Here is a 22,886-nt window from a genome sequence, read left to right as displayed (position 1 = left end):
GCACCATATGCTTCGCCATATGAATTTAGGACTAGATCTTAGGCTTGCATTCAATGTAGAGATATATCTTTCAGTATAAATTAATGTATATTAAACTTTTAAAAGCTATAATTTATATTATGACAATAATATAAATATTTAATTCTTTAAGTAACAAAAAAATATATTCGTTCACCCATCGGATTTTTACACAATTATTTTTCAAAATAGATTTTAATTATTAGAATGCAATATAATATATAATCTGTTAAATGCATAGAATATTGATATAAAAAAATTGATATGGATAAAATAAATTAGTGCTTTCTATCATTATTAATGAAATTGTAATTCAAAAAATAAAAACATAAAAACAACTAAACAGTAAACGACAAATAAATTAAGAGACTGACAGATTAATATAAAATATGTGTATCTTGCGTCGATTTTTTATTTATAATTTTTTCACGTAAAATTTAGGCCCCTAAAAATAATTCACAGGGTCGTCCGGATTATTAACCTCAACACATAGTTTGATACGGAAAACATCACGCTATAAGTGGTACAAGAGCCACGGATGAGTCTATGTTATACTAGGAGATATATTCTCGATTTTTTTGTTTTGTATAAATAATCGATCGATCATCTCATTTGAAAACAAAAAATGTAGGTTCCATCAATATTTTTCTATTTTACAGTGAGATGATCGATCGATCATCTTATATAAATACATCGAAAGTAGAACTCTCGGTGTAACATAGATCCACCTCAAAAGTCACACATTTTGCCATTTTTATGCAGCATGTGAGAACTAGCATGATGTACACTAATGTGATTAATTTTTTTAAAAAAAATTAAGTTATTGATTATGGTTAAGAAATTATTTAGTTATTTTTAGAAATTACTAAAATATTTGGTATAATATCTTTTATTAGATTGAAAAAGAGTATTTTTGTCTATCTATTAAAATGATCAAAGTAATTATTCTAAAGTGTTGATGCATTATTACATAGTATATTATAGATATATCACTAAATTATTTATAGCAGTCACTAAAATAAAGTGGATAAAAATTTTAAAACTACTGGTATTCGAAAAAAATGAAATGACTATATGTTTGTCACGAAAATTGCGGGCGTGCCAGGCACGTGTTCGTGCCAAATTTGTGAAAATAATCTGACTTCTTTGTCAAACGTTGTAGGTCTCGATTCGGTCGTAAGTTCTAACTCATTCGAAATGGCTTCAAAGCGAAAAAATTAAACTAAAGAATATAATGAAATTGTAGAGAAAATCCATTAACAACATCAAATTTAATTATGTTGTTATGAACATGAACGACATTTTAACAACAAAAGGTTGGAGGAATATGCAAAAATTCAAGAAACCTGACTGCTGGGAAATTGAAAATATACAGACTGCTAATAAGAGAATTTGAAGAAGCTTTGATGTAGATTTTTGTGTTGATTTTGTCGGTGCCTTTTTTCTGATTCCTCTATCTGCTTTTGTCACACTCCACAGGGAAGTTTCCACCATATTCCACGATCACTCCACGTCTTCCATCTTGGGTAATGGATGTAACCGGCCGCAACGTTCTTTCACTGGGCCAACTGCAACTCCTCTGGGCTTTATCTGTTGGGCTACTGCTTATGGGCTTCAAAGTGGGCTTCTTGGATTATATTTTAGGCACAACAATTGCTCCCATAGCCAATTTGGGCCAATGACCAATTTGGCCCATTTTGGCTATTTGGTTAAGTTGACCAATTTGGTCCAGTGGGCCATTTGACTACTTTATTTGGTCTTCTAGCTATTCAACGTACAATCATATAGTTTAAAGGAAGTTCTATAGATTTGAAGAAAATTGACAGCTAGAACTCATGTTCTTCCTCCAACAGGTTAGACCCTAGTCTGCTTTCCCTGAACTCATTCCTTATCTCTTTCTTTCTCATTTCATTCCCCCAAATCTCTAGCGGCGCCCACTGATATTCTCGAACAAACCACCGATTACATCGCCTTTGTAATGCCACTCAAGTTTATGAAAATTGTCATCATCAATCTCCTTTACATCAAGCCACACCTTCTCAAGATAGGTATGTTGCACCATTTTTCCCAATCCTCTATCACCAAAACATTGCAGAATTTGACACATTTCATGCTGCACCCAAGATATTTGTGAATATGTCTGAATGAGTTTTGATAATTAACAATGGATGTTGCACTTCAACAAAGCGACTACCTTGCTGTGCATATTCAGAGCTTGGCCTATGGCTAGTGCACATTCTGTAATCTTCATATTGAGAACACAACCACATGAGTTGCTTTTCTTTTGCCCAAATCATTAGCTAGCACTGTATTAATTGGTTCTGATTGAGATGACATAGTCTGATGGATTTCAGAAAATAGAAATGAGGTATGTATAAATCACCCAACTGTCATTCACTTGGCCATCTTCCATCATGCTTAGTAGATGCTCTTCTTCCTCGCTGTTATGTTGCACTATTATTTGAGCATTCATAGTTTATTGATCAACACTCTGTTATTCATCACTTGGTCTCATTTATTTCGCAGGAACATAGTTGGAGAAATCGAGAGTTTATCTCAAAAGCCAATACAAGAAAATACCTTAAAGGCCAATAGAGATGAAAATTTCTCGTGGTAGTGCCGCTGGCCTATCAAAAAGAAAATCACCAAGCTTTGATGAATATCCCTGCAACCAGCTGAGAATATACGTGTGGAGTGTCATGGACATTGAGAGGAAATAAAACATGCAGACTAGGGACAACAATAGCTGTAACTTTTTGCACTTGTTTGCCATGATTTAGCAAGTTTTTTTTTATATGTAGAGTTGAAAAAGTGGCTTGAAAGCCAAACTTTGTTCTTGGAAACATGTTGTTTACCTTATATATGCTGCTTGGGATTTGTTTTCATGTATTTGTATTTCTGGGATGTCAAGTTTACATGGGAAACTCTGCCCGGATTTCTGTAAAATAAATTAAGAACAACGGCTAAATTGCCTGTTTTCTTCAATATTATCACAACATGTTATCACCATTGCTCATTATCACTCATACTTTCCAAACACCATCAAAGTATCGAAATATGTAATAAACGTACTCGACATGTCATCAATCCGGCTATCAAGACAACACATTCTTCTCTTAAAAATACATCAGCTGCAAAGGATTCCATGAGCAAATTTTCTTTTTATTTATTCACATATGGTCCATCACTATTTGCAAACAAGTTCAGCGGGGAATGGCTTAAAAGCCTATTCCTCGCATATTACAGAAACTTTTCTACGAGTCAATATCTCAAAATTAGCCAAAGTGGCTATCGAGCCTACTTTGTACAATACTTCTCATATATTCCATCTTCATGAACCATTTTTCTCCGGCTGTCGATCTTTCATATGAGCCGGAGCTAAGATTAAATCCTCCGTTTGTAACTCTTTTTCCTTGCTACCTCCATATTCCTCCTCAAATATTTTCTTTTCTTTGAATGATTCCTCCACCTTAGATCTGCGGTCAACGACTTTTTCTCTCAACAAACGTCGTTTTTGGGTCCGAGAAAGCGGTTTTGGGAACTTTGGATGCTCCACCCGTTTCCATACACCATTGGGGATTGCTCTGGGAGGAATAACAAAACGAGATTTTCTTTCATATCTATTATCGGTGTCTAGAGGTGGTGGCCTCTGTATTATTTTCTGGAATGACTTTGGGTCACTCATTCCCTCGCCATTCATTGACCCATGAAATGAAACTTTTCCGAGGTGCTGGTTCTCAGGCCTTTTGGCCATGGATCCCCTACTGTACCTCATATTCCTCCCACTATAATACATATCATCTCCACTGTGACAACGGCCTTTTCCATAAAAAGTTTCTGTCTTGTTCTCCTTTACCTCAAACATCATTTTCCGAGGCAGTGTAACATACCAAATAAAATCAGTACTAGTCAATTAATAAGGAAACAAACGTAACTCGTAGTTGGAAAAATTATCCAAATTTGCTAGTTCCCCACACTGTATAGTAAACCTCGCCACATGTTCCACGTTAGATTGACAGTCTTCCCCCAAGTACAAAGTAAAGTCTGGAATGTGATATCCTCGTGGGTAAGGATTTTCACGATCAACAACATCGGGGTATGGCTTATGAAACTCTGGTCGGTTGAATGGCCTCACTCCCGGGCCATACAACTCTTGAATAACATCATGTACAGTCTCGGAGTCCAAGACTGGAGTTTTTCGCAATGGGTGCGGGGAATAATTTGCCCCCCGAGTGTTATTCCCCGAACCTGGCACTGAATATCCACGCATTCCCTCATCACCATACATCCCTGGATGTAAGTTAGGAGACGTCACAGATAACATATTACCATCCATTTGTTTACTGTTACTGCAATTTTGGAATTTTAACCCCAATTCCTCATCTTTTTTGTGCGGAGGAGTGTAACTTCCTTCCCTGGCAGATTCAGGAATCAGTACTTCTCCCAAGCGGCGATTTTCACCTGCTTGAGGAATTCCCGATCCTTGGCCTTGATCTTTAAATAGTTTAGTGTATGCTTCTTGAAGTTTATGATTTTCTGATGTAACAACCTCTCTTTTTGCAGACTTCCTCCATTCCTTCATCTCTGCCACAAATTCCATCATAACAGTAGCGAAAACTTGGGTCATTTCTCTGAGATCACTGGGTATATTCTTTTCCATAGTCACCATGAAGTTTGTTGAAGGTCCATCACCACCAGAAACGACAACTCCTTCCTTCATAGTCTCCTCTTCGAACTGGTGAAAAAGTCTTTCAACAGTTCTTCCATCAACATCGTTCTCTTCCTCCTGTGAACGATGATCTTTCCCCTGTGATGGAGGAATTCCTTCATTCTTCTCAGTACGCTTTGCAGGCATTTGGTCCCACCGGGCGTGCCAACTTGTTTGTCACGAAAATTGCGGGCGTGCCAGGCACGTGTTCGTGCCAAATTTGTGAAAATAATCTGACTTCTTTGTCAAACGTTGTAGGTCTCGATTCGGTCGTAAGTTCTAACTCATTCGAAATGGCTTCAAAGCGAAAAAATTAAACTAAAGAATATAATGAAATTGTAGAGAAAATCCATTAACAACATCAAATTTAATTATGTTGTTATGAACATGAACGACATTTTAACAACAAAAGGTTGGAGGAATATGCAAAAATTCAAGAAACCTGACTGCTGGGAAATTGAAAATATACAGACTGCTAATAAGAGAATTTGAAGAAGCTTTGATGTAGATTTTTGTGTTGATTTTGTCGGTGCCTTTTTTCTGATTCCTCTATCTGCTTTTGTCACACTCCACAGGGAAGTTTCCACCATATTCCACGATCACTCCACGTCTTCCATCTTGGGTAATGGATGTAACCGGCCGCAACGTTCTTTCACTGGGCCAACTGCAACTCCTCTGGGCTTTATCTGTTGGGCTACTGCTTATGGGCTTCAAAGTGGGCTTCTTGGATTATATTTTAGGCACAACACTATATTTTTATGATTACTTAGAAAATAAAAAGAGAAAAAAATTCAATTATCAGTATTGCTCATTCTACATATCTATATATATATAAAAGCAGAGTTTTTGCTAAAAATAGTAATTTCCCGCCAAAATGTCATTTCTAAAAAAAGAAAGATATATCATGAATATTGAAATATGTGTATTGCAATAAATGATAACTTCAATTGTTGCTTGCATTGATTATTATATCAATCCATTTAGTTCAAGGCAAAAACTTGTGTGAGACGGTCTCACGGATCATATTTGTGAGACGGATCCCTTATTTGGGTCACCCATGAAAAAGTATTACTTTTTATGCTAAGAGTATTACTTTTTATTGTGAATATAGGTAGGGTTGACCCGTCTCACGGATTATGACCCGTGAGACGGTCTCACATGAGACTCACTCATAGTTCAAATTTGAATTTAATTAATTTTTATATTAATTTAAATATAATTTATGTATTATATGTTTTTTTTAATTTTTTATTCAAACTGAAACTAAACTTTATTGAAAACATAAACTATATTAAAATTTTTGCATTGATTATAACAATCAATTTAATTAAAATTGTATAAATAAATTTAAAACGCAAATTATTGCAATGTGCAGTATCACTCATGAGGCAAATCATTCAAAAATACATTTTGCTGTTTTAAGTAATTTTCTGTCCAAATTACTTACTAAAAAAAATACAATATTTAATTAGATAATTTAATTTTTTTTAAATAAAATTGGTTAAGTATTAAAAGTTATCACTACAACAAGATTTTTCAATAGACATTAAATTATCATTTAATAATCATAAATGTTTTTTTTTATCTCAAATGCATATTATTTCGAGATTACCTTGATTTGAAAGAATTAATGTATTGTAATTTTCTTCTAAAATCATATGTATATTGTATATCTTGAATTGTCTTCTTGAACATTCAAATAAGATAGCCCGAGAAAATTAAAGAGATAGATTCAAAAGAGTTTCAATTGGACATTAAATTACCCTCAATAAAAATGTATATTTCCCTCAATAATCAGAAATGTTGACACCCAATGCATGTAATTCGATATTCCCATAATTTCAAATAGTTAATATATGATATAATTCTGCCAAAAGCATCCAATGTATAATTTTTTCCCTTGGGATTTCTTGTTTGAATTTTAAATTATAAATAATGAATATTGCATATTATATTAAAAACCAATTTTATTCCATTTATCTTATTAAATTTATTTACTCCAAAATTGAATTCTGAAATGACTCATCTTTTCAGCACCATATCTGAGTTGAATCCTTCCAAGATGTAACGTCCGTTTAAATTTAGATTTGGTCGTTGTTATGAACTAACTACATTTGGAAACAACGAGACATTAAGTTTGAAAATGACTTTCATTATCGAGAAGTAAAAATTAGTATTCTTCTATTTGTACAAAATTTTAATTATTACGTATTTACTAATGTGATAATTTTCTTCTATATTACAAAGTTCACAGATACATGATATTATAAAATGTCCCGTAATGGAAATGATTAAACGAATTCTAAAGAAAGTACACATTTTATTAGGAGACACATTATAAAATTTATTGGCATTGTTTTGGAATACACATAGTAAATGTTAATAAAATAATTTTTCTGTTTTATACATAATTTATTTACAATCGCATATTTCATTTTATTTAGGAATAATAGGCTGTGGTGTATAATATGAAGATATTTTGTAGATAAAATCACAACTCATTTGGATAAAGATATTAATGAAACAATTATTGTTATAATTCAAATGTGTCAAACACGTGTCATATCACAAAATTGTTTGTGAATATGGATTTAGACGAAATTATTGAATTTTTAAAAAATTAGTTCTCATTAATTTTATTGAATGTGATTTAAAAATATTTTCTATCACATGTTAAAAAATAATAATATATATAACTTTTCGAAAATTAAAGAATTAAATATGTATTAAGGTTGGTGGTCTACATCAATACACTAAACACGATAAACATCACGTCATTGCCTTAGGTTAAGATAATCTAAAATTTTTATATATGATAGTGATTATTAGCCAAAAAAATTAATCGACATGCGTTGTATTTAATAAAGTGTTTTAAAATTAGCAAAAAAATAGTTTTTATTTTTATTTTTATAATTATATTATTTTTTCAATTTAAATATCTATTCATTTTTCACTAATTTTTAATAATATGATCACGTGCGATCATTCTGTGCATCGCACGGGTTAAATACTAGTATTTTTTAAAAACAAAGATTTATACAAAGTAATAAAAGATAAAGATTTACATCATATTCTAATTGATTTTTTAAAAAATAAAATTTTTGTGATATTTAATTAATATCGTCAGACTTTGAGACCGGAGTTAGTCGACACCGACGTTGTTTACAACCACACAATTAAAAACAACAAGTCATTTTCTCCAATTTTCTCTTCAAACTTAACGGGAGATGGTAGAGTAAGGGGTGAGTGATATTGTCGTCACTCAGTATGTAGAGACCATTTGAGTACATACATACCAAATACACACGATCTTCGAAATAACATATCATGCATAACATATTTCATATAATATATATCATAAGCATAAACGTAACCACAGCTTGGCCTAGGACCTGAGATTCATCCATTTTATATGGTTTATTGATATCAGTCTCTAATTTTTACTTCTATAGGGCGATGCCATATAACGATCACAATCCCACCATGTAAGGGTCATAAACATATCGCATATTGGGATTCTCTTCCATAGCTAATTGAATCCTCACAGTACCAAAATATATAACATACAATAATCGTAGGCAAAAACTTGTGTGAGACGGTCTCACGGGTCATATTTGTGAGACGGATCTCTTATTTGGGTCACCCATGCAAAAGTATTACTTTTTATGCTAAGAGTATTACTTTTTATTGTGAATATGGGTAGGGTTGACCCGTTTCACGGATTATGATCCGTGAGACGGTCTCACATGAGATTCACTCATAATCGTATCAATAAGGGATAGAAGAAGAATTGCGTTCGACCTAACTTTAAAAAAAACGAAGCAATGGATAACCTACTTTATAAAACAAGCCCACTTACCTTAGATCTGGCTGAAAATGTGAAGAACGATTTCGTTGCTTGGATTTTCAAATCCTCCTTAGATCTGAACGGCAGTAGAACTTTGATACTCAGCAGAACTTGGGGAAAAAACTCGAAATCTTGAAAGCACTTTGAGAAAAATTTCTCGAAATTTTGACTTAATTTTTTGGGTGTGAATTTTCACATAGCATAGGGTGATATTTATAGGTGATATTGTGAAAATCTTACCATAATTCCGTTAATATTCCTTCCAAAATTTTGAGATAATTCTTCCATAATTCGAGATGTTTCTTGCGTACTTAACATCATACAATACTTGGAAAAATGTGTTCACCAAGTATCATTGATTTTTGAAATTTGATGTTGGACTAGATTGTTGAATGTAAACTGTTTTCTTATATAAATTTATAATGTATCTAGATTGCACTGAAATTTGCTAACTTCCTTATTGAGAAAATTATATTGTATGTAATACTTTCTTCCAAATTTAATTGATATCTGAGCCTCGATTTTCAATATTAATATACGTCTTGCACTGGATTTCAAATTTCATGTATTTATTGGCTTGTAAATTTTATATATAATTTATTATTATGAATTTTTTATTATTTAACCTAATACCAAGATTTCGAAAATATAATCTTATACATATCTATAATTAAATAAATAATTACATCTCCAAAAATTTGAATTGTCACAAATATTTTTTAATGTGTGTGCATGCTATCCTTGGCTGATTTCCCGTTGACCGAAATTAACGAAATTTATAATTTTTTTAATATTTAACTATTGGATAACGACTGAAATTTATATTTAATAATCGGTCATCATGAAAATTGACCCCAAAATCAGCATTTTGATTTTGAGCAAAACGGATTAAAAGTCTGGTAATATATGAAATCCAAAACAAGGATTTACTTCGATTAATGAACAAATCTCGACCAATAATAGAAATCAACCCTTCAAATATAATTCTTAAATGAAATTTCACCCTATTTAAGGACGTCAAATGGCTAAAACAAAAGACACATTCACTTGTTTTTGTTTCATTCGTCAATCAGCCAACAATGGCTCGGCAGCATTCTCTCAAACTTTCCTACCTTTTGCTTGCTCTGTGTGTTTTGGGTCGGATAATCTGCTGTCGCGCTTCGGACCAAGAAAGGAAGGTTTATATTGTGTACATGGGAAATCATGGTGAAAAGGGACAATCATATTCGACGGACCACTTGAACATGCTTCAAGAAGTTGTGGACAGCAGGTATCATGAACAAGATTAACACAAATTTAATTTACAGACATGAGGTTTCAAGAAAAAGGATCGAACTTTTTGTTCATATCATCTTGTGATTTCCTTGTGTTTCCTGAAGGTTTCGAGATCGATCATTGGTCAGAAGTTATACGAGGAGTTTCAATGGATTTGCTGCCTATCTCACACATGAAGAGCGGGAAAAGTTAGCAGGTAAACTTCGATAGTCTCCATATTCACATGTTTTGCTTTCTATTTCCCAATGGTATGTCTTCAAAAGAGGGAAAAAACCAGTAACTTGAAGTTTTTCCAATGACTTAAATTGAAATACAGGGAAAGAAGAAGTAGTATCAATTTTTCCAAGTAGGACTTTTCGAACACAAACAACAAGATCATGGGATTTCATGGGATTACCTGAAAAAGTTCATCGAAATCCCACGGTCGAGAGCGACACCATCATTGGAGTCCTTGACAGCGGAATATGGCCAGAATCAGAGAGTTTTAGCGACAAGGGATTCAGCCACCCTCCAAAAAAATGGAAAGGAGCTTGTAAAGGAGGAGAAAACTTCACTTGCAATAAGTAAAATACCTTTCTCACCGTCACGTCATTTCATGCTTGTTCATGAAATTTTAATATTGCATTTTCCGTATGCAGCAAAATAATCGGAGCCCGCTTCTATGCCCCTCCTTTTGTTCCGCCAAGTTATACGACGACGAGGGATATAGAAGGCCACGGATCTCATACAGCATCGATAGCAGCTGGAAACTATGTAAAAGGTACCAGTTTTTATGGCTTGGCTGACGGGACCGCGAGAGGAGGGGTACCATCAGCAAGAATCGCCGCATATAAAGTTTGCTACCACGGCTTCGGATGCGCATCTGAAGATATATTAGCTGCTTTCGACGACGCCATAGCTGATGGAGTTGATATCATAACTGTCTCTCTTGGAGGCGCTCAGCCATTTGGATTGGAAGATGATGTGATTGCGATCGGGTCACTTCATGCTTTCCAAAAGGGCATTTTAGTTGTACAATCAGCAGGGAATGGTGGGTCTCAATCAAAGGTTTCAAGCACCGTTCCATGGATTTTCACGGCTGCAGCTAGCACTACTGATAGGGGTATCATCACCAAAGTTGTTCTTGGGAATGGAACTATAATTACGGTATGCATTTTCCCGAATATATATTGTTCATTAAAAAATCTTTAGGCTCACGTAATTTTGATCAAATTAATTATGCAATATCCTACAGGGAAAATCGGTCAATCCTTTCGACTTGAAAGGGCATAAATTTCCCTTAGCATATGGAGATGAAGTGGCGAGCAGTGAATGCATAGGAGAGAGTGTTCAGTTAGTTCAATTCTTGAAATTTGAAATTCTCACCATTGTTATACCAAAATTTATACGTAGCATTCATTTTTCTGTTTGAAAATTTCAGGACCTGTCGTATTGACTGTTTAGATAGAAATCAAGTAAAAGGCAAGGTCGTACTTTGCAGCGAATACAATGGCATGCGAGAAGTCAACAGGGCTGGAGCAGTCGGTTCGGTCGTGCAGTCTCAAAAGTTTCCAGATGTTGCATCTGTCGTTCCATTTCCAGCTTCTGCTCTAAGTATACCTCGCTTCAGGGACTTGCTAAGATACTTCAATTCCACGAAGTAAAAATCCAACATCAATTATAATACCGAAACTCGAGTAAAGCGAGATTTTTATAATAACCAATCTTTAATGCAGAAATCATACCCTGGACATACTCAAGAGTGAAGTAGTGAAAAATCTTGACGCCCCTTCGGTTGCTTCATTTTCTTCTAGAGGCCCAAGCGTCCTTTTTCCAAATATCTTGAAGGTACATAGGGAACAAAATAGAGTTACTACTTCATTTAAGAATATGATACGATGACGTAGTAATACAATATTTGCATACACAGCCAGATGTAACAGCCCCTGGAGTTGAAATCATAGCAGCATATTCACCTGTGAGTTCACCTTCAGATTTCCCCGAAGATAAGCGATCCGTGAAATATAATATATTATCTGGGACATCGATGTCTTGCCCTCATGTCACCGGTGCAGCTGCCTATGTTAGATCATTTCACCCCGATTGGTCACCTTCTGCGATCAAATCAGCTCTCATGACAACTGGTAATTCAAGTTTTCATCATAAGAAATTATAGGCTGTAGATGCATCATTGCTTCATATGCTAAATGTGTTTTTATTTTGTAGCATGGAGAATGAATGCCAAAAAGGATCCAATGGCTGAATTATCTTACGGAACAGGCCACATTGATCCGGTCAAAGCCGCTGATCCCGGTCTCATCTACGAGATTTTAACTGCTGATTATGTCAAATTCCTATGCGGCTCCGGCTATGATGAGTCAACCCTTAGTAAAATATTTGGAGTACATGTTCAATGTCCAGGCAAGAACTCAACAACCGGCGATCTGAACTACCCTGCAATGGCTTTTAAAGTTACAGCCAGTGGAAGTAAAAAGACCACACCATTCACAGCAAAATTCAACAGAACTGTTACTAATAAAGGATCCGCAAATTCGACATACAAGGCAATTATCAGCAAAAGATCATATTATAACATCACCGTGAATCCTAGCATCCTTAAATTTTCCGCACTGAACCAAAAGCAATCGTTTTCCGTGAGTATTAGTGGGAAGATACGTGATAAGACAGTGTTGTCTGCATCATTGGAGTGGTCTGATGGCATTCATAACGTCAGGAGCCCAATTGTTGTGTATACAGATAACATTTAGATCAAGAATTTATATATCTCTACACCCAGCATGTTGACCTACATGAGCTAAGAGATCACATGATAGACAGAATAATATACACCATATAATCTAGTCATGCGGCACATTGAACATTTGGTAAACAAGAGGTGGCTCACATGCAGCACTTTGACCCGCAAGAACCGACATATGGCTCACATGACAACAGAATAGAACAACACCCACATTAATACTCCATTCATACAACAATTCCAGCCGTAGCTAGCATTTTGTAGCAGCTAGCATGTTCAGTAGCAATACAAAAATTCCAGCAGAAGCTAACAATTCCAGCAGTAACTAATATTTCAGAAACTGGTATTTTTCCAGCAGATAGAATCCAGCAGCAGAAGAGTTCAGTAGCGCGAGATTCCAGCAGACATCTACTGATTCTACTAATGACTTGTAACTGAAGCATTTAACATGGAATGAAAGTTGTTAATGGCACATAATGGCAGATTATGACCATTAATTAAGAGGCTAACAGTCAGAAGTTTACCTATAAATAATACCCTCAAATCTCTGAATTGGTGTTACACAAATATTGAGTTATCACTTGAAATTCGAGCTAAGAGAGTGCCTTTTTCAAGCAGTAAAATCCAGTAGCGAGAGCAAGCAAATTCCAGACTTCAACCGAAACTTTTTAGCAAATTACAGTAAGTGGACTTATGTATAAATATCTTGAAACAAGTTTGATCATTTTTGTTTTGAAGCAAATTATATGTATTTTTTTATTTCTGATCTCTGATTTTTGAAGTACTGAAACCTAGTGAACTAATGGTAGGAATATATATTCTGAAACATTTCTGTTTACTGATTACTGATTCCTGATTACTGATTACTGATCTCACCTCTTAGAGAAGAGAACATATAGCGGACTGATATCAGTTTAGCCATGAAATTTACAAACGTGCTCAGTGCTTGCTTGCTAAATTTTAAGTTCTCATTTCTGTTCTGAAACCGGTTATTCCTGAATACCGATTCATGTTCTGAAAGTTAGAGTTTTTGTGTATTATTTGTATTTTTTTCTGTTGTAAATGGTTTTGAAAACTAGAAGTTATTCTCGCCCCCGCTTATTGAGTGACAACCATATCACTCACCCACCAAACTTATCTTAGATAAGAACAAGGAAGAATCGTTAGAAGAAGAGCAGAATCAGTTCTGGGTCTGGTGAAGAAAACTGTTGTTTTTCAGTTCTAAATCATGTTTTCCGATGTATCGTTTAAACATTGTTATGTCTGGTTTTACATTTCTGCTGTAAAACATTAGTTATTTGAGTTTGTATCAGACAATGAAATATTCAATATTATGAATAAAAACTGATTTATGAATTTTGTACTTTTGAGGCTCGTTATCTTCGAATGTAAATTTGAGAGCAACGTCGGTGTCGACCAACCCCGTCCCTGGAGCGTGACATATGATACACGTATCAACCAGGGAATCACCAAACACAATAGAATACTGAATTCCAATATAAAAGGAATCAACAAGCATTAATAATAATAAATTTTTTAAAAATAATTTTGTAATATCATGTACGCACATGAGACCTTTATTTTAATTCGATCACTTAATCGCAATCCTCAAATAAGTCGATGAAGGATTTTCATTTCGAAACCAAATTTACTCATCAAATTAAGTCATCATTCATACTACCAAAATCATTAGAATTATTATATTTAAACATATGCTTATAAGACAAGTCACAAATTTTACTATATTGCTAAATCGACACCAACTCGGGTTCGAAGTCATTTAAAAATCATCAATTAACTATGTTCTTTACTGAACTTAAATCACCCTCATCTAATTTTCCGATCATTTTCTCAAATTATGATATTTTATTGAATAAAAATAAAAAATTAACAGCCCGGAATAAGAATTCAACTAAAATATTAATGATATTTATCTAAAATAACTCATTGTTAACTATATGATAATAACAAAATCGTGTTATGCATAACATTTTTTTTTTCCAAATATTCTCCCGAATAAAACTTATATTATTTATTTTAGTTTAAAATTGTTAGGCTATTATTTGGGGTGTTACAAAGATTATTTCAAGAATCTGGTCATGTTCATCAATTTTCTTTCTGGAGACCTTAGCCAATTTTGTTTTAGCTAGATTTTATGGGGCGGGTCGTGATTAACCAACCTAACCCGCCTACAATATGTGACGAGGCGAGTTTAACTCATTTTGACTGCTTTATCTACAACCCATACAAATGAGCTATTGAGTGCAATAATTATCTCTGTTTGGTAGAGCGATCGAACCGTGTTTCTTGAGCTGTTGTGCGGTTTAAAAGATTTGAGTTGCACCATTACCACTAGCTATAGCTTTTGATAAAACTGCAAGCGCTCGATACTACAATTGATATCAGAGCCAAGGTCACGTGTCCTATTCTCATTGATTGCAATGAGTACAATTATTGGGAGGGATATTTTTGAGTGCAATAATTGTTCATGCTTGATAGAGCGATCGGACCGTGGTGCTTGAGCTGTTGTGCGGTTTAAAAGATTTGAGTTGCACCATTACCACCAGCTATAGATTTTGATAAAGCGACAAGCGTTCGGTCTTACATGAGCCATCCTTGCTAATCACCACTCTTCTAAGTTGTAGTATCTCTCTGATGTTGCTGCAAAATATAAAGATTAATATCATGTTTTTAGTTCTTTTTCTTTTTCTAAAAAAAAGGTAGTTTGATTTGATTGATATTTATTATATTTGGTTTGGTTTGGTTTGTGTGAACCTGCAATCCTTGTCCATTTTCCCATTGACCCAAAGGAGCGACAATAAAGCACATTTTTGGACAACTTATATTGACTTTGACTTTCAATTTAAAATACATCAAATTATATCCCAGCTGAAATAAGATTTTGCAAATTCACCAATAAATCTGTACTTTGATTGACAAAAATAAAAACAAAAGACATGGATTCACTTAAGCTAATGCACAAAATCTTATTCAAAAAATCTTATTCAAATCAATATAATCAACCCTTTTACATATGATAAATATAATTCTTAAATGAAGTTTCACTCTATTTAAATTTGTCGAAAATCTATGACAACACACTTCATATTCAAAATCAGCCGGAATTGGTTTGAAAGTTCATTCATCGTACAATGTCTGACCTGCATTCTCTCAAAATTTCATGTTTTATATTTGTTCTTCGTGTTTTGAGTTGGATAGCCGGTTGTCATGCTTCCGATCAAGAAAGGAAGATATACATAGTATACATGGGAACTCTTGGTAAAAATGAGCAATCATCTTCGACCTACCACCTGAACATGCTTAAAGAAGTTGTGGACACCAGGTATCCTAAACAACGTTAAGATTTTAGAGGAATATACGGACAGGGGATTTCAAGAAAAAAGATCATTGTTTTCTGTCTGTGACGTCTTGTCGTTTTCTTGTGTTTCTTGAAGGTTTCGTGGTCAATCATTGATTAGAAGTTACAGCAGGAGTTTCAATGGATTTGCTGCCCATCTCACACATGAAGAGCAGGAAAAGTTGGCAAGTAAACTTCTGTGTATTCTCCACATTCAGATATTTAGCTTTCTTATTCCTAATGATGTGCCTTCAAAAGAGGAGAAAAGATGGATCAGTAAGTTTTTTTACTGTCTTGATATAATATCCAGGGAAGGAAGAAGTCGTATCGATTTTTCCGAGTACAACTCTTCAACCACAAACAACGAGATCATGGGATTTCATGGGATTACCTGAAAATATTCATCGAAATCCCATAGTCGAGAGCGACACAATCGTAGGGGTCATGGACACCGGAATATGGCCAGAATCAGAAAGTTTCAGTGACAAAGGCTTCAGCCCTCCTCCCAAGAAGTGGAAAGGAGTGTGTAAAGGAGGACAGAACTTCACTTGCAACAAGTAAAATCCAATTTCTCGTTGTCACTTACTGCATTTTCTTTCAAATTTAACTATGAATTTTATTGGCGTAGCAAAATAATTGGAGCCCGGTACTACAACTCCTTTTCACCTATGCCAACTGATTCGGCAAGGGATTTAGATGGCCACGGATCTCATACAGCATCAACAGCTGTGGGAAACTACGTGAGAGAGAGCAATTTTTATGGTATTGCTAACGGGACTGCAAGAGGAGGAGTACCGTCAGCAAGAATCGCTGCATATAAAGTTTGCAATCCCGGCATCGGATGCCAGTCTGCAGATATATTAGCAGCATTCGATGACGCTATAGCTGATGGAGTTGATATCATAACAGTGTCCCTTGGACCAGGTACGGCAGTTAGATTGGAGAATGACGCAGTTGCCATCGGGTCACTTCACGCTTCGCAAAAGGGCATTTTAGTTGTACAATCAGCAGGGAACGGGGGGACCACGCTACGGGTTTCAAGCACCGCTCCATGGATTTTCACGGTTGCAGCTAGCAATTCTGATAGGGGTATCATCACCAAAGTTGTTCTCGGGAATGGAACTATAATAACCGTAAGCAATTCTTCGAAAGCATATGATTCATTGCTGAATTCTTAAGCTCTCATTTTGACGAAATTTTACTATATCTTACAGGGAAAGGCTGTCAATGCTTTCGACTTGGCGGAACAGAGTTTTCACTTAGTGTATGGGAAAGAAGTCACGAGCACATGTGTCGAACAATTTGCTCAGTTAGTCCAGATCTTGACATGCTCACCATTGTTATACCATAACATGGACATTGTTTTAATTATTTGTTTGAAAATATCAGGGCCTGTAACGCTGACTGTCTAGATAAAAGTAAGGTAAAAGGGAAGATTGTGATTTGCAGCGAATACAGAGGCATAAAAGAAGCCTTCGGGACTGGAGCAGTTGGTTCAGTCGCCCCGTCTACGAATTCTCCTGACGTTTCCTTTGTCGTTCCCTTTCCCGCTTCTGGTTTAAGTACACTGCGTTTCAGTGACTTACAAAACTACTTCAACTCCACAACGTAAATCCGATATTCAAATTATAATACATAAAGTCGAGTATAACAAAATACTTATATTAATTAGTTGTTAAATGTTAATGCAGAAATCATACCCTGGACATACTCAAGAGTGAAGTAGTGAAAAATCTTGATGCCCCTTCGGTAGCTTCCTTTTCTTCAAGAGGCCCAAACATCATTTTTCCGAATATTTTGAAGGTAAGCAATCAATAAAATTTAGTTCTTACCATATTTAGCAATGTATGTATGATAACATAGGAATGTGACTTCATATACACAGCCAGATGTAGCAGCCCCTGGAGTTGAAATCTTAGCAGCATATTCTCCTTTAAGCTCGCCTTCAAAATCCAGCGAAGACAAGCGATCAGTGAAATACAATATATTATCAGGGACATCAATGTCATGCCCTCATGTCACCGGTGCAGCTGCTTACGTAAAATCATTTCACCCCGATTGGTCACCTTCTGCGATCAAATCAGCTCTTATGACAACAGGTAATTTGAATTTAATTTATCATGTATAACTTTAAGCTTGTCTGTTCATTATAGCTTTGTATGTTGAATAATTCTTTTTTTCCTCATCCAATAGCATGGAGAATGAATGCCACAAAGGATCCAAAGGCTGAATTTTCTTACGGAACTGGGCACATTGATCCTGTCAAAGCCACTGAGCCTGGCCTCGTATATGAGAATTCGTCTGATGATTATATCAAATTTCTTTGCAATTCCGGATACGATGCATCAATGCTTAGTAAAATATTTGGACAAAGTGTCCACTGTCCAGATGACAAAACAACATCCAAGGATCTGAACTACCCAGCAATGACTTTTAAAGTTACAAATAGTGGCAGCAAAAATAGTATGTCATTCTCAGCAGAATTCAATAGAATGGTCACAAATGTAGGATCAGCTGATTCAATATACAAGGCAATTACCAGTACAAGTTTGGACTATAACATCACTGTGAATCCAAACATCCTTAAATTTAAGGCACTGAATGAAAAACAATCATTCACAGTGATTATTATTGGGAATATAATCGATAAGACAATTTTGTCTGCATCATTAGAGTGGTCTGATGGTGTTCATAGTGTAAGAAGCCCAATTCTTGTGTATATGGGTTAGTTATACATCAAGAATCGATTGTATCTATGTAACCAATAATAAAGGTTTACTACATGATTAAGATGAGTGTTTTTTTCAAAAAAAAAACAGGTGTATTTCCAAGAGAAGGTCGATCAGCGCTTACAATTTTACGTCCGATATACTTAATTTATTTATTTATTTCCAATTCCATGTAACCTTTCGTTTACGAATCGGAGGTCTTAATTCTCTATTGAGTGACCCCAGGCAGGGTCATCTCCGATGCATCCCCGTCAAGATTTCGACCACTGTTCTCGTTTACAACCTTCCATTTCATTGTTATCTCATACTACACCGTGGCTCATGTTACCCGCGGTGGAGAATCAACCCTTCTGCAGAAATCCACTGTGTATCCGCCCTTCCAGGAATCATAGACACAACGACGAAGCCATGGTAGAAGAATGAACTGCACCACTCCTTCCTACACAATGTGGCTTCAACACGGCCCGCACCCGAGACAGCTGTGTGACACCAGAGTTGTTCTCCAATTATACATTCGAAAACATAAACCTCGTCTTCTTTGATATCTTCTTCATTCTTATCAGAAAGAGGTTGTTAATGGGTAAGTGACATGACCATCATTCAGCAAACGAATATATATACATATTTTTAGAATTAAACATATATAAACTTATGCACTAAACAGATTATGAAAGTTTTTTAATCATCTAAAGGGTGAGACATGATCATGAATTAGATATGTTCCAAGTATATATTCCTACAAATTTTCATAAATTTCATTGATTCAAATATATAAATTTCAAGAATCAGACTTTAAACACATAAAGTACATGCTGCTCGGTTTTAAATAAGATACACTAGTTAAAACCAAAAGTCCACTTTCCATAATGAGTAGGTCTCATGTGAGACCGTCTCACGGATCTTAATCCGTGAGACGGGTCAACCCTACCCATATTCACAAATATAACCCGTGAGACCGTCTCACACAAGTTTTTGCCTTCCATAATATACTTAATAAGTTTCGGTTGGTGCTTGACAAAAATTATGCTCTTGCTACTAGAATGGTACTCAAATAAGGTAGTTCCTTGCTCGAATTTTTAGAGTGCTTTGTTTAGAATTTTAAGTAACAATGATTCATAAATTTTTGTGTTTTTTATAGGTAAAATATGATTGTTAGTCTCTCATTTACTTATAGTAGGAATGATCACGTGCGATGCACGTAGATAACTAATAATGGAAAATAAAGATTTAGATAATTTTTAAATCGTTTGAATAACATCTTGTTTATAACTATTTATTAATCTAAATATATCAAAACACAATAAATAAAAATACATGATGACGATAAATCAAATATATTCATTTATTTATATAACATTTTTCAATTCGTGTGATTATAACATAATGATAGCTCTATAAAATTAATAAAGATATTTTTCATCCAAATATTATTCACAATGGAAAACAAAAAAAAAAAATAAAATTAATAGAATAATGAATATTAATAAAGCCAAAATCACAATATTTTTAAATGAAGTGCATATAGCGATTGTCAAATAAAATTCTCTTAATTAACTAAATTATCATAATGATATTAAAATAAACCCCTAAACTTGTTATTAAGTTAAATATCAATTTTGTTTTTGCTTACTTTTAACTCCTAGCGAATTTTGTTTAACTTTATCGTTTTTTAAAATATTTATTATACATACTGGAGAGGGCGGATCTGTTTTAAAGAAACTGTATACGCTACATGCCTCGGTTTGGTTTTGATTTCTTTTACACAATAGTCATACTGTAAACATCACACTTGTTTTGGTTATTGCTTTATTTCTACAAGTTTGTTTCTACACTACTGCTGTTAGCATTTATTCTAACAAACTTAAAATCTGCTAATTTTTAACTCCTTGCCGATTTTATTTAACTTTCTCTGTTTTTTTAGAATACATATTATATTATAGATAGTTAATTTTATATCATAATGGATCATTTGTAAATTAATATTGATGATTAATATTTCATGGTAAATACATTTTTAAATAATATCAATCAAATAAATATGTATAGTAAAACACATATATAAATAAAATAATAAGTAATACAAAGTTAAAAAATATCATATTTAAAAAATTAATTTCTAATGAATGAAAATAAATTATCACTATAATTTATATTTATTAAAAGAATTATTTTCCTTAAAAAATTATAAAGATTATCTAATAAATTTAATACAAAAGTAGAAAGTAATTTTTTCTCTTTTTAATTTATCATTGATTTATCTTTCTAGTTGAAATAAATCAAATTAATCAAATTAGATGAAAAATAAAATATAAGAAAATTTGCAAAAAAACATATAGAATCTACATGATCTCGATGTCCATTTTCATTGAAAAAGTACCGTAAAGAATTACATTTTCTGAAGTTTGATATGTGTATTAAGACATTAATTAAATATCACTATTTATGAAATTAAAAATAAAATAAAATATCATATTAATGTGTTTGTAATATTTGTCGTCCATTCCACTAAAATAATGAAATAAAGTTATTTTTATTTTCAATATCAAACTTTAGATCAAAAAATTAAACATTCAACTAAAATAACGAAATAAAGTTATTTTTATTTTCAATATCAATCTTTAGATCAAAAAATTGAAAAGTCACATAAATAAATAAATAAAACATGAATGAAGTAATGGTGAGTGAAATGTTAACTAAGTAAATTAACAATTCAAACTCATATCTCACCTAAATAAATAAATAAAATATTAATGAAGTAATAATGAATGAAAGGGTAACTAAGTAAATTCACAATTCAAACTCACATATTTATAGATAGTATAGATTTATATGTCATAACTTCGAATTAATTCGTCGGTTACAAGATTTGAAATGACTTCTAACCATTAGTATGTTCTGCTAAAATTTGGTTGTGGTTGCTAAAAATTGGCTGTCGAAAATGTTCATCAGAAAAGCTTCATACTAAAATGTATGTTGAAATTACGAAATCTCAATTTGCTGAAATTGGTAGTCTGTCGAAATTGGGGTTCTCATATTCTTCCTTGTGAAAAGATTCATCTTCGTAACTTGATTCCTCTTGTTGCTTTAAAAGATAAGAGTATCTCTTACGCATGTCTTCTACTTCCCATGTAGCTTCATGCTTCATATGGTTGGACCATTGAACCTTAACGTATGGCATAGATCTTTGTGTCAAAACTCGATCTGTGGTGTTAACTATGTGGATTGATGTTACTTCCGTACTGTAGGTCTCCTTCATAATATCTTGAACTACCAAAGTTCTCATTTCAAGTACAAAGCTTGGATCAAATATGTATCTCCTTAATTGTGATACATGGAAAACTGCATGAATTCTGGACAAGTTGGGTGGTAAAGACAATTGGTAAGCTAATCCACCCACCTTCTTTAGTATTTCAAACGGTCCAACATATCTTGTATTAAACTTTTTGGTTTTGTCGAACCTAATCACGCCTCTCATATGAGAGATCTTTACGTATATTTTTTCCCGACTTTGAATGTCAATGGTTTTCTTTTTAAGTCTGCTCAACTCTTCTGACGATCTTGGGCTACCTTGAGTCGTTACTTAATGATCTTAACATTATATACGGCGGCTTGAATGAGTTCAGGTCTGGTGATGGTCTTCTTTTTCACTTTAATTCAATACAATGGTATCGATGTTTTCTCCCATAAAGAGCGCCATAAGATGTCATACCCAACCTGCTATAGAAGTTGTTGTTGTATGCAAATTCTACTAGTGGTAGGTGATCACTCTAGTTTGAGTTGAAATCTAATACACAGACCCGTAGCATGTCCTTTAGTATCTTAATAGTTCTATCAGTCTTTCCGTCAGTATGCGGGTGGTATGTTATGCTAAGCATCACCTTCATACTCATTACCTCTTGGAAACTTTTCTAAAATCTCTATGCAAATCTCGGGTCTCGGCTCTCTGTGAGAGATAATGTTGACTGGAACTCTATGGAATCTTACAATATAATCCATGTAGAGGGTTGTCAATTTTTCCAAATTGTAGTTCATGTGTATGAGTAGGACATGTGTGGATTTGGTGAGTCTGTCCATGGATCACTCATATCTCATTGTGATTATGTCGTGATTTTGGCAATCCCATTATGATGTCTATGTAAATATATTCTCATTTTCATTCCAGGATTTATAATGGTTAAATTAATCCATTGAGTCTTTGGTATTCGGCTTTCACT

The 22,886-nt window shown here is 34.0% G+C and overlaps 3 protein-coding genes across 3 annotated transcripts; 2 read left to right on the top strand and 1 right to left on the bottom strand.

Annotated features, from left to right (window-relative positions):
* The first annotated feature begins 10,093 nt into the window (after positions 1-10,093).
* LOC140817366 (subtilisin-like protease SBT4.3) lies at positions 10,094-12,600 on the top strand. The gene is made up of 8 exons (XM_073177019.1): positions 10,094-10,100; positions 10,165-10,411; positions 10,487-10,994; positions 11,083-11,180; positions 11,269-11,487; positions 11,564-11,675; positions 11,758-11,971; positions 12,054-12,600. The coding sequence occupies exons 1-8, from the start codon at positions 10,094-10,096 to the stop codon at positions 12,593-12,595; spliced, it is 1,947 nt and encodes a 648-aa protein (XP_073033120.1). The 3' UTR covers positions 12,596-12,600.
* A 2,999-nt stretch (positions 12,601-15,599) lies between these two features.
* On the top strand, positions 15,600-18,848 carry LOC140816966 (subtilisin-like protease SBT4.13). Its single transcript, XM_073176486.1, has 9 exons — positions 15,600-15,928; positions 16,041-16,132; positions 16,254-16,500; positions 16,572-17,076; positions 17,158-17,252; positions 17,333-17,551; positions 17,635-17,746; positions 17,829-18,042; positions 18,137-18,848. Exons 1-9 carry the CDS (start codon positions 15,738-15,740, stop codon positions 18,670-18,672), a joined length of 2,211 nt encoding a protein of 736 aa, XP_073032587.1. The 5' UTR covers positions 15,600-15,737; the 3' UTR covers positions 18,673-18,848.
* Positions 18,849-21,661: 2,813 nt separating this feature from the next.
* On the bottom strand, positions 21,662-22,147 carry LOC140817365 (uncharacterized). The gene has a single exon (XM_073177018.1). It carries the CDS (start codon positions 22,145-22,147, stop codon positions 21,662-21,664), a length of 486 nt encoding a protein of 161 aa, XP_073033119.1.
* Positions 22,148-22,886: the final 739 nt, after the last annotated feature.

The sequence above is a fragment of the Primulina eburnea genome, chromosome 16 (genome assembly GCF_022965805.1).
Source record: "Primulina eburnea isolate SZY01 chromosome 16, ASM2296580v1, whole genome shotgun sequence".
Classification (NCBI taxonomy): domain Eukaryota; kingdom Viridiplantae; phylum Streptophyta; class Magnoliopsida; order Lamiales; family Gesneriaceae; genus Primulina; species Primulina eburnea.
Note: the sequence above shows the minus strand (reverse complement) of the source record. Positions and strands in the feature narration are given on the sequence as shown.